The following is a 13,240-nucleotide window of genomic DNA, read 5'->3' on the forward strand; positions in this document are numbered from 1 at the left end:
AGTGTCCACCACACCATTGTGGGCAGTTTAATCTGTCTGCTCTGAAACTAACTTGCAAATGAATTTGAAAAGTGTTTGAGGCACGAGTGAATAAGTGATTGGATCACAATTAAACAATACCTATGCTTTGGGCAATCAGGTGACAACACACAGTGTGCTCATATAAAACTGAAAGTGTGTCAATATTTTAACCCCTCCTACATACAAGTTCCTCTAACTGGCCGCCTTAGCTTTGAGCTGTAACCATATGATTGCTGCATTTTGCATTCGACATCTCGCTCCTTGGTGGTATAGAAACAGTTACTAGTTCGCCAGAAAGCAAGAGTTTCCAAATTCATTTGTCTGAGCTCAGAGAATACATCACACTTTTAGTACTTTCCATGGGAGTATCACAATGGACTGGATAATTACTACTACAGTATTCTTGTCAGGTAAGACAAAACCTCCTGATTTTGTCTCATTGACTCTTTATAAATATTTGTGCCAGCAGTGAAAGTCTTATCCTGTCATTTCATTGGACAACATTTAATTACATTAACAACATCTTCATCAGCTGTAAGTTATGTTCCTATAGCTTGCTGGAAGCATAGTAACTTATTGTTATGAATTATTATTTGTGTTGTTTTAAAAACCATCAGGGCTAAAAGATTAATAACTGTAATAACAACATGTAGAAAATCAGTTAAGATGATCACGCCCACATTTGTATTTCCTCTCTATGAATCCAACTACCTGCATCAATATTTGACCAGCGTAGTCAACTCAGTCCTCTAAATTCTTTATTTGAATAGTAGAAAACCTTTTGATTGATGCCAGGGAACAGTAGGGTTTTGCACAATTACAATCCAATTGCAAGGATTGTAAAAATACCAGCAAGAGTCTGGAAAAGAATTACAGGAACACATTATTATATAGCAGATAACATTGTGTCAGGGTCAATCAAATATTGGTGAAGATTGGAGGAGGAGGAGTGCAAAAAAAGTGAAAAAGTGCTCTTTAAGAAGCTACATAGTGGCACTAACAACCCCTCAAACTAAATACTAGTTCCTTGGCCCATAAATACCTGTATAACTGAGTGTAAGATCCTAAATTGTTATCAATCTATCCATTCATTATGTATATCCACTTGGCCTGTGCAGGGGCTGTAGGGGGACTGGAGGCGATGTACACTCTAGTCTCAAAAGACAGACATCCTAACTTATTCTCATGTTTGTAGTAAAATTGACTGCAGTGGACATTACACAACATGTGAGACCATGAGACATATCAGGACCGACACAACACATCCCACTTATCTATCCCACTTGTGTAAGCTGAAGGTAGGGGGGCAGTGACCTCCTGCAGCCACCTTAGGGATATTTTCTGCTACTGGTGGTTTAGTTTAGTTCTGTATGTATTTAGTGACTTAATGTACAATCAGGACTGCGTCAGAACACAACAGAAATGAATGGCATAATAGAAATGAGGGGAGGGTGAAGTGAAGATGAATCGATATAATCTATAATAGAGCATTTCTGTTACTGTCTGTCTGAAGCCCTGGAGGCCACAGCAGCCTAACAAAGGCTGTACTATTGACAAGAAAAAGCAGAACCTGAGGGTGTTAGTATCATTATCATTTTTTCATGGATTAATTTAAACTATGACAGAGAAACTATGACAGTCAAACTATAACATGATATCATTTTGGAACAATTTGAAATGTGCGAGATACCAAAATTCATTAATATCCATCAGAGGAGTCGGCCTGAGGTTTAACTATTTATCTATTAGAGGAAGCTGTGTGTTTCGTAATAACGCATTGTTATCTAATCACAAATCTCTTGTAACATTTACGTTTTTTTTCCATAAGGAAATCTTTTGTCAGTCAGAGTTTGCATCATACTGACCATTTTCATCTCATGTTGTTGCCAAAAAAGGAAAAAGGGAGGGTTCAGTTTAAAACCGCTCAATGTCAGGAAATCCCACGTGAAACCAAAAATAGAAGGAGGACTTCCTACATGTTGCCATGTACACTGTGTCTTAACATTTAAGTTATTCTCAGTATCTCTTAATAGTAATTTCTTGTTTCTGCAAGTAAAGATTGGCAGAAATGTCACAGAGAATCAGAAGTAAACAGAAAGACAGATAACTGGCTCAAAAATCTCATCTTCAATATGTTTTTAAAATGAATAATTGTTTATGGCCACTGTGTTTAGAATTAGAAAATCTCTGACTTTGGCGCTCCCTAGTGGTGTTATCAAAAAAGACACTGCGGCAGACATCAATCCACACCACTAGCCCTTATAAATGCACTGAAAGCAGCGCATAGATGATATATTTTTGAATAATCATAATCATTTTAAAGGTGCTATAATCACATTAACATACGCAAAGTGGCTTTAAATCAGAAAAAAATGTCATTCTTTCTTCTACATTCCTCAGTGTTAAAGGCTGCACTTTGTTTTAACATTGACCCCGTGGCTTGGAAGTACCTGTCTAACAATGCTGCAGGGTTTGGATACCAGGTGGTGCAGAGACAATCAGAGTAAGTCCAAGCATGGATATTGTTGTTGCAAAATGTCTACTACTTCAGGTCTGTTGTAATCTGTAATAATGTTTCCCAACTAGCATTTCTGACGTGTGTATGTGTGTCTCACAGTAATGAGGAGTCGAGCATGTAAATGTGTCACTCATGTAGTTACACTGTGCTCACCAGACAGGCTCTTTCACATGTCTGGTTTTGTTTCCTCAGCATGCTGGTCAGTGCTCCTCTTGAGCAGTATTCAGAAGACAGAAAGGGGAAAATATACAAGTGCACCACCGAGTCCTGCACCGAGCTATCAGTTCCAAGTAAGCAACTACTCATTTCCAAATGCCTCATATGAACTGATAAACTAAAAAGCCTATTACCTGTTATTCTTAAATATTTTACAAGCATTAGGGGTTTGATTCTTATGAGGTCTTCAACAGATGGGGTCTGAACCTTCTGTGGATCACCTGAGATATATGGTTTCACAAGATTTCGAGGAAAGATAGCTGAGATAGCTTTCTTAAAAAGATATTTGGTGTAAGATTCAGCCTTCAAGACGTATGCTGATTTAACTTGCCAACAGATTAAGTAAAACAAGGAAACCATTATTCTACATGTCTACAGGTCTCAAAGTCAATGGGATTTTTTAATGGGATTTTGGTTAGATGGGTAAAATAAGGTCTGTGGTTAACACAAGCTCTAGAGATGTGTCTTAAAAACCACAGTTGCTAAGAAGTGGCTAAATAAGACTGCAGAGGTTTTTGGGGGCAGTGGGACAGTTAACATGAACTGGCTAATGCTGCTAATAGTTGTCAGATCATATAGGGAAGTGTGTTACATAGTGGTAGTTGTGTTTGTGGTGAGGCTGTTGTCTTGAGTGTCTTGAGTGACAACATAACTAATGAATGTTTTCAATGCAGTGCCAAATTTTGCAGTCAACATGTCCCTTGGTTTGACAATGACAAGTGATCCCGCCACACAAAACACTATGGTGAGCTGCTAAACTGCAAAGATTCATACTACCATGTTAATATCAATGCTAAGGTCCTCTTAAACTTTCTTAGAATAGCTTTATTAATGCACAGAAAAGATACACATATTATTATATATATACATATATATATATATATATATATATATATTATTTATTTATCAGGACTTAACTTTGTCTCTTTTTAGGCATGTGGTCCAACCATCCCAAAGGACTGCAAAACTATCACCATGTACAGTGGTCTGTGCTTTGAGATAGACGGTTCTAATCGTGTTGGAGCTCCTATGCCTTCTTATAATAAAAGTAAATATGTTGAGTTTTTCACAATCTAAAATGCATAATAACCACACACACACACACACACACACACACACACACACACACACACACACACACACACACAGACTAACCACTTTACACAATCATCAACAACATGCATAGGATTAGTTGCATTGTAGCACCATGCCAAGAGTGATGAGCCCTTAATTCATCCCTCTGCCTGCCTGAGCACTGAAACAATTCTTGGATCACCATCATTAATAACTGAGTAACACATTTTTATAAATCAGTCAGTCCGATGCAGTATGGCCTTTTTCTCTGCAGTAAGAAGTAACACTGCATGTGTTATTATCTATACACTAAAATAATGGTGAATAAAAATGAATCAAGTTGAATTAATTTGAAACAATTAGATAACCAAATAATGAATTATTGTAACTTTAGGCAACAGCAACTGCTGCCTAATTTGGATAAGTGTAGCAATATAATGACCAGGAAAAATGGTGAAAGACAAAATATACATTCATCTTTCCTCATCAAAACAGGCAAACGCAAAACACTGAGACAAAGAAAAAAAGATTATTAATCATAAAATTCTCTTATAAAATGATCATGATTAATACAACTATGTATTATTAGAACTGTATAGTCACCTGGATAATGCAGGTACATTGGAAGGGCACAAGGAGGTATTAGAAGGACATTTTATTTATGTAAGTATGTAGTATTTACTGTCCATTTAAGTCCTGTGCTCTGTTTGCAGCATTTATGTGATGTGTATTGTGTGAAGTCACCTGAGGGGAAATCTTTTTTTGACAGAGTGCCAATCAGTAGACATTGCATTTCTGTTGGACGGTTCAGGCAGCGTGTCCATACAGGAATTTGGATTAATGAAGACTTTCGTGAAAGATCTGGTCCGCTCACTTGTGCCACAAGATGCTCAGGTAATATTGTGTTTAAACACTGCCAGTTTAACCAAAGCACAGACGCCAAGAACTCATTGGTGATTATTGGTGCTGTGTTGAATGAAAGTGATAATTCCACAGTTCTTAATTGTTTCTACAAAAATTTGACAGTTACATTTTTTGATTTAAGAGTTAACTTTTAAATTAACAGACTGTTGAATTTGACTGTCCTTCATTTTCCTTTTTCCTATTTTTGCAGTTTGCTATCACCCAGTTCTCCAATGATCCCAGGGTCCATTATTTCTTTAAAGATTTTTTCTCGGGACGTAGTTCATGGGAGTCTAAAGTTGATGGCATTTCGCGACAAGGGGGAGGAACTTACACAGCTAAAGCCATCCAATATGTAGTGTAAGTGCACACCTAACCCTAATCCACAGGAAGTTCTGAGGAGTTCTACATTCAAGTTAAATACCAGAATTTATTGCATCTGTCAAAGTGGGGCTACTCACACAGTCATATAAGTAACAGTAATATGATACTGGAAAAATGCATTGCAAAAAGTTGTACTGAAGTCTTTTTTTTTTTGACAGCCGAAATATTTTCACACAACAAAGTGGTTCCCGATCAGATGTGAAGAAGGTCTTGATAGTCATTACCGACGGAGCATCTCACGACCGGGCTCAGTTGCCTTTTGCAGCAGCCTTAGCTGAGCAGCAAAAGATTGTTCGATTTGCTATTGGAGTGAGTTCTTCTGTTCCACCCAGTGAATCTAAGCAGCTAATTACCTCTGACCTCAAACACATCAAACACTTTTTTTCTAACATCCCTAGGTGGGGGGCGCATTTCAGGATCCTAACGCAAAAAACGAACTGGACACCATTGCATCTTCTCCCACTGAAAACGTGTTTCGAGTGGAGAACTTTAACGCACTTGAAAAAATAAGGCAGAGTTTGCAGGCCAAACTTTTCTCTATTGAAGGTGTGGTTGTACATTTAGCAGCTGCAGATGTTGTAGTTACAAAAATAATCAATGAATACATACAAAAACTATTATTGGCAAATACTTCATAATCCATCAAATTTCAACTTGCATACAACTTTCATTTTTATTGAGACTGCTCTATTTAATTCCACTGTATAAAAGTCTTAATTCGGATGTGTAATTCAACTAACATGCCATTGTATCATGATGCTGCATTGAGAGGTTATTGTGCTCATTTATGTTGCTGTTACAGGATCTCAAACAAGTGGAGAGTCCCTGAAAATGGAATTGGCTCAAGAGGGATTCAGTGCTGCTTATGTTCCTGGGGTAATAAAAAAACACCAGAAATTCACTGGACAATACAGACACACACACATGTCTTTGTGTCACCCTTTGCTGGTGGAAAGCAGATAGACAAAAAGAGACAAAATAATTCAGATTTTTAATGTATGTAACATTGATGATATTTTTTAATGCGCACATTTATTTACTAAAGTAAGGTTTAGGAGTTATGTGACGAAAAGGAATTTGGAAAGCCTGTTGAATTACATCTGTTTAAATTGAAGGGGATTCAGATGACTGTTGTTGGTGCTAATGAGTGGAAGGGAGGCTACCTGCAATACACAAGCGCAGGCCAGATGATGTCCTATGAGCCTAATACAGAGACTGACAGTTACATGGGTAAGAATATAAATACAGATGAAAAAGGTGCACAGAGATGTGGACATTTACTTGCCCTGCTCCACTGCACTTCTCCTCTCTCTGAATTTGCCAGTTGGCCAAACATTCGGATACATTAACTGATGGGCTATATTTTCAGGTTACTCCATGGCAGTTGCCAAAACAAAGCGAGACCCACTGACAATTGTTGGTGCTCCAAGATATCAACACCGAGGAGTTGTGATGGTGGTTTACCAAAACAGGAATCACAAAATGATTGATCCCTCTTCAGGGCAGGTGTGTGTTTACCATTAAGAAGGACTGACGTTGTTTCCTTTCTTCTTTTTATTGATAATTTGTGGTTTACACAGTTTCAGAGTGGTGAATATTTTGGGGCAGAGGTTTGTGCCATGGACGTGGATCGTGACTCCTACACTGACCTAATCCTCATATCTGCCCCTATGTACATGGACACTGACAGAGAGGGAAGAGTTTACGTTTGCAGCTTAACTGGTTTGGTAAAGACAGTTTTATCCAGCGTCATTAAATGAATCTATTTGTTTTTGTTTAATTGCCATGCAAACATTGACTCTCATCCTTATATTTTCACCAGAATGTCGATTGTGACTTAAATTCTCCATTAGTACTGAGAGGGGAAGCGTCTGACAAAGGAAGGTTTGGGTCGTCTCTTGCTGTACTGCCTGATCTTAACACAGATGGTCTCAGCGATTTGGCCGTTGGTGCACCTTTGGAGAATGACGGTAAAGGCAGCATCTACATATTCCACGGTGAATTTGGAAGAATAATCCGTTCTGATTACTCTCAGGTGAGTGAGATCAAATGAGCAACAGATCCAGAATCAGAATCACAATCAGAAATACTTTATTGCTCACCGGGGGGAAATTATACAGTATGTATAGCTTCATGTTTGCCGCTGTGTTGATGGATTGAATATTTCAATTTACATAGAGAATTGCTGGCTCTGAAGTCCAATCAGGACTGAGGTTCTTCGGCATGTCAATTAGTCAGTCGTCTTCTGACCTCAGTAAGGACGGTCTGCCCGACTTAGCTGTGGGTTCAAAGGGAGCAGTTGTCTTACTCAGGTAAGTCCAAGATGCTCCCGTCATCTAGAACAATTCTACCTTTTGAGTTCATTTCATATCCCTTTTTTCACAATCATCAGGTTTATAACATCACGTTTATTGATCACAAAGCCAAAGGTTACTCAAATGTGTTTTCCTGCTCTGTCCATTTCCAGATCAAAGCCTATAGTAATGGTAGAGGCTTCTGTGTCATTCACCCCAAACCAAATCTCTGCTCAAAACTCAGACTGCTCAATCCCATTGGAGAACACAGCTCAAATCTGCTTTACCATGACCAGAGACACTCCAGTAGACACAGGTTCCCGATTCTCTGCTGTTCATCCATTTAAATGCTTGTATTTGTGTACATGAGTAACCTTTGAATTAAACTCTAATCTATTCCAGCTCAAGCAAGGATTAATTATACTGTAACGCTGGATGCCACCCACAAGAACAACCGAGCTTATATCGCTGGGAAAAAACGAGAGCAAACTGGATTCATTGATGTTGACTTACGACAGCCACAGTGCGCCAGGGTGAAATTCTTTGCAGAGGTGAGTTGTTGAGTGTTAAAATCTGATAGATTCTACAGTTTTTGGGCTGTTGAATAACACCAGAAGTACCTACTGTAATGTACTGTACAAGTACTTAAATGAGGAAAACCACAACTTCTTCCACACTGAAAAATCCAAAGTCCAACCCTCACAACCGTGACAAATAGTGTTTAACAGTAGTGCCCTCTTCTTGCAGGCTTGTCCAGACGATGCCCTCAATGCACTTAGCAATGAACTCAGATTCACCTTTGATGGCCTGCCTTCTACTGAAGGTCTCAGCCCAAGTCTCGCCCAGCGGGCTCAAACATCAACCTTTCATCCTGTAAGTAATCTTCACACACACTCTCATTTATTAGTCTTGCTAACGTTTCTTACATGTGCTCTTCATTGCCTGTCAGGATATTACTTGAACAACAAAGCCTAGTCCTTGTGAAGTTAAGAAAAACACCTTCCCTTATGCCACTACTTTTTGTGAATTAATTTCATAGTTTCCGCATAATTGACCATTTCATGTTAGCTACTATATGAAGAGTTCTGCAGTGCTATGAAATGCACAGGAGTCATCGTGCCTTCTAAGCAATGTTCAACCATAATTTAATTTATTTGTAAGAGTAGGCAGTCAAACTTTTAACTGTCATGTTTTTGTTGGCTGTTTACTTTGTACTGTCTACAGTTAGGGTTCGAGATCAACTGCGGCGCTGACAACAAATGTATAGATAAGCTGAAAGTGGATTTCAACTTTACCAGGTGAGCTATGGCACTATGACTGCCAATGTCGTTCTGTCTGTCTATCGGCCGGTCAGTCAGTCCACCACGTTGGATGGATTGCCATGAAATCTGACATTCATGGTGCCCAGAGGATGAATCTTAATGACTTTGGTGACCCTCTGACTTTTCATCTACCACCATCAACAGGTCAAAGTTTTCTTTTGAAATACCTCAACATCTAGTATTAGTAATTTGGAACACATTCATAGTTCCCAGAGGATGTACCATAGACTTTAGCGATCCCGACTGTCCCTTAACCTTTAGATTTTAATTTGTGATTTTACTTGACATGCCTCAACAATTATTGGATGGCTTGCAATGACATTTGGTACACACATTCATGTCCCCCTCAGGATGAATTGTAATCACTTCTGGGATTACTGAACTTTTCATCTAGCAGCATTATCAAGTCAAATTATCATTTTCCCCCAGTACTTTGGTTGAAATACCTAAAAAACTGATAACATTCCCATCAGCCTCAGCAGCCCTTTGTGTTAACTAGCACGTTAGCATGCTAACACTAAGATGGTAAACATGCTGACGTTAGCATTTGGCTCAAAGCATCGCTATGCCTAAGCCTCACAGAGCCGCTAGCATTGCTGTCAACTCTTAGTCTTGTTTTCCTCCACCTTCACTTTTCTCTTTCCTCATAATCTGTCAGTTCATTAGAGGTTAAAGTGGGCATTGATGAACTGCTGGATGTCATCGTCTCAGTGGAGAACAGTGACGAAAACTCCTACAACAGCCACGTCATTCTCACATACCCAGCGGGACTCTCCTATAGGAAGTTTACAAGTCTGCAGGTAAGGCATCAGGATCAAGTCTGTTTCGAGTCATCTCTGGTCAGCTGCTCTCTCGAGTCACACAGCCATTCTGGTCAATGTGAGCTTTGTTTTTTTTTCAAATTTGCTTTTAATAAAGGGAAATATTGAGTGCAACTCCTTGGACAGTGAAGGTGGCTCATCACGAGGAAAGACAGACTGCACCGTTGACATCCCCATTTTCAAGAGCAACACTAAGGTTTGTTCTTCGTACAGAAGGATCTCTTCTCAGTCCGGCAAAAAGAGGAGGCAATCTGATCGCTCTCATTCATTTAATTTTAGGCTGTCTTCATCGTCTCCTACGGGATCAAAACCAATAGTCAACTTGACAAGAGGATTTTTGTCACTGCAAATGCCACCAGGTACTGTACGAGTGCTTGCCAATAAGCAGGATAATATGCAAGTGTGTATGTGTTCAATTGTCCTATTACCATTTGTACAAATCATTTCATCCCTCTTGTAGTGGGAATAAGGAACACTCCAACTCAAGTGTACTCTACAAAATGAAAGAGATTGATGTGAAATACAGCATTTTTGTTACAATTGAAAGGTTTGTGATCTATGTGGAACAAAAAAGAAATATTAAGTAATTAAGTAATAATACTTTCACATTTTATTACTTAATATTTAATAAATGTTTAATATGTCTGTTTAGTTCCCTCAGCTACAACAATTTCTCATTCGGAAATAATAATTTGCAGAAACCAGTCGAACAATCCATTTTGGTAAAATATCTCATCACATCATAATATCAGTAATTATTTCATTAATTTGATACAGATTTCTCTTTAATGCTCAGTTAGTCACCCTTTTCTTTTCCTCCTTTCTTTTAGGTGACAAATGATATCAGAGAATTGAATTTCACTGTGGTGATCAGGGTGCCAGTAAAGCTTGGTGATAAAGACATCTGGGTGGATTCGAACAGTTGGCAGGTAACATATGTGGGATCTGATAGTTACCGAACCTAAAAAATGTCTCAAATGTAGCTGTTTTTATGCCGCTACAGCCTCATGGATGGAGGACAGGATGTGGTATATGAGGACCACATCTTGGTCTCTTGGCTAAACTGACTCGGTTGAATCGGCTCTATTTCAGTTTCCAGACTGCCAAAGAGACAAAGATCAAGAGCCTATTGTGAGAGATTTTGTTCCTGAGATACAGAAAAATAAGACAGTGGTAAGTATATCTCTACCATCTATGAGTTAGAATCTAGTGTTGTGGGGGGGGGGGTTTGCGCTCTTCCTGGGCAGATACATGGCGTGTAAGGCAGGATCCACCTCTGACTACAGGCCCAGATGGCCCTTGTGCTATTCCTGTTGCTTAGTTCGAAAGGGAGATGAATAGCTGGTGCTTAATAGTGTGTGGTTGCTACCCCCCGACTGCAAAGATCAATCTCAGGATGCAGAGGCGGAGGGGCTATGCATGTATTCATAGATCTGGAGTTACATCCAGGTAACTACTACTTTTTCATCCCACTGGAGTTTGCAGGCCAGATTACTGCTTTCTCTGCTTTCTGCCATCCTGTCTTTAGAGGGTGTCGTATGCTGTACAGATTGTAAGCCCCCTAATGCGAAGTGTGATTTGTGATATTGGGCTATATAAATGAAATTGACTTAACTTGACTTTTAATCGCCAACAGGACTGCTCTGTAGCCAAGTGCAGAGTGTTCAAGTGCAGTATGTTCATGGGAAGACTGGAGAGTAAATCGTACAAAATCTCTGCCAACCTTAGTTCTGGATGGATAGAGCAGGTAACTGATGTGCATGTGTAATATTTAACAAATTCATTTATGAGTTTACATTTTAAGTGCTGCATTTGGAGGTATTTGATTGCAACTGGTCCTGGCTATATAGAGGCAAAATACCTTCAGAAATAATCCTTTTCAAACATGCAAATCAATAGGCTCATCCCACTCCCCATTTTTCCTCAAACAGATCGGACTTCAATCTGCCAAATTGGTCTTGACCAGCACAGCCAGTTTGGAGTACGACAGAAACAAATACATCTTCTTTTCAACGGGGTCTAATAACAACCCTCCAGTTCGCAAGGTGATTACACGTTTGTTTTTCTCTTATTTGTGTTTTAAAAGAGCTTGAATTTGATCCACATTGCATTATTTCTTCTCTCAGATTCAGGCAGAGATAGAAGTGTATGCTGAACCAGACTTCACCAAAGAGATTGTTGGAGGATCCCTGGGAGGGTTGGCTCTAATAGCTTTACTCACCGCAGGGCTGTATAAGGTGAGACACTGTTATTACACAGCTCTGTGGAGGCAATGAAGCCATTCTGAGGTGTGGTATTGAGCGGCCATTATTGCAAATCTGATTTGGTTCTTTTCATTTATTTATTATGGATGTTTTTTTTATATAACTTTCTTTGTTTTGTACTCTCAGGCTGGATTTTTCAAGAGTAAATACAAGGACAGGATTAATGAAGAAGCAGGAGGTGCAGGGGCTGAAGGAGGTGCAGGTGTTGAAGGAGGTGCGCCCACACCAGAATAACAAATGCCCCACAGACAAACATACAGGCTGTTTCCAGATCCAATACATTCATAGTCTTAGCCTGCTGATTGCTGCTGACCACAGAACAACAACTGTCCCAACATCTACAGTGGCGCTGTTATCTCTGATTAGCCCATCTGTACCAATACTCAGAGTTGTAGTACTTTTCATCTGAAATGGAAAATATACAACATCTTTAGAACTGTACATGGTTTGTATGGAAGAAATATCCACACCAACACTTTTGATTCATTGAACTAGAAAGCTTGGCTGTGTCTGAAACTTACTTCACTATGAGAGTTTCCAACCTGGGGGTCAGGACCCCAACAAGGGGTCACAAATTTATTTAAAAGGGTCACAAAAGGATTTCTGGGAAGTAAAACTAAGTGAATACCTCTAGTGTATCTCTTCAGGCTCCTAAAGATTATTCAAATTCAGTCCCTTATCAATTGAACTGCTCACATCTCAGACATGCACCCTGACAGTCGGATTGCAAGTTGTAGTACTCAATAATTGATTTATAGTGAGTCATAAATGTCAGGCACTATTGTGAGCATAAATTTCACCCAAAATGTGGACACTCAAATAAAATGGGGGAAGGTAAATGTAGTGCACCATTGATACATAGAGGGTGATTTCGGACACAGACCAAGTGATCCAGACAAGTGATAGGAGTTTTAGAGAGGCTTTATATTATTTCTGCATTTATATTTCTGCAAACTTTGTATGTTATCATTTTTTGTTTGGTGAAAAATATTTCAATTCAGTGTGATCAGCTGGATTCTTGTTTTCATCACATATTGTACTGTAAAACCACTGAAATACAATGAGGTATGCTTAAGAGCTGCTTACTTGCTAAAAAATAACTGTATTTTTTATGGAAATGTAATTGACAATGTGAATTGCTTTATTTAGGAATAAATTATAAAATGTGCAAAATTGATGTAAGTATTCTGAATTTATGTAAAAAGACATTCATTTAATGCTTCATCAATATTTATTATATATATTTGATTAAAATTACAGATAAATTGTCTCAATTTAATAAGATTTAACTTCATACATGACTCATTATCACATTCTTATGTAGAAAGTCTACAGAAAAAGAAACATTTTGAAAAAGACATTTTCCTATATAACATAGAAAAAATGTATCATACTACAGTAAAATACCTTTTGTTGTTATAAA

The 13,240-nt window shown here is 38.6% G+C and overlaps 1 protein-coding gene across 1 annotated transcript; it reads left to right on the forward strand.

Annotated features, from left to right (window-relative positions):
- The first annotated feature begins 300 nt into the window (after positions 1-300).
- LOC139303076 (integrin alpha-X) lies at positions 301-12,979 on the forward strand. Its single transcript, XM_070926779.1, has 30 exons — positions 301-431; positions 2,422-2,524; positions 2,732-2,829; positions 3,430-3,500; positions 3,689-3,803; positions 4,599-4,723; positions 4,944-5,092; positions 5,275-5,425; positions 5,515-5,662; positions 5,919-5,992; positions 6,232-6,346; positions 6,486-6,622; positions 6,703-6,843; positions 6,939-7,151; positions 7,295-7,428; positions 7,584-7,726; positions 7,813-7,961; positions 8,158-8,283; positions 8,635-8,708; positions 9,391-9,532; positions 9,651-9,749; positions 9,833-9,912; positions 10,014-10,100; positions 10,206-10,275; positions 10,384-10,482; positions 10,646-10,726; positions 11,190-11,300; positions 11,485-11,598; positions 11,680-11,790; positions 11,944-12,979. The coding sequence occupies exons 1-30, from the start codon at positions 395-397 to the stop codon at positions 12,049-12,051; spliced, it is 3,405 nt and encodes a 1,134-aa protein (XP_070782880.1). The 5' UTR covers positions 301-394; the 3' UTR covers positions 12,052-12,979.
- The last annotated feature ends 261 nt before the right edge of the window (positions 12,980-13,240 follow it).

This window comes from Enoplosus armatus, chromosome 20, assembly GCF_043641665.1.
Source record: "Enoplosus armatus isolate fEnoArm2 chromosome 20, fEnoArm2.hap1, whole genome shotgun sequence".
Classification (NCBI taxonomy): Eukaryota; Metazoa; Chordata; class Actinopteri; order Centrarchiformes; family Enoplosidae; genus Enoplosus; species Enoplosus armatus.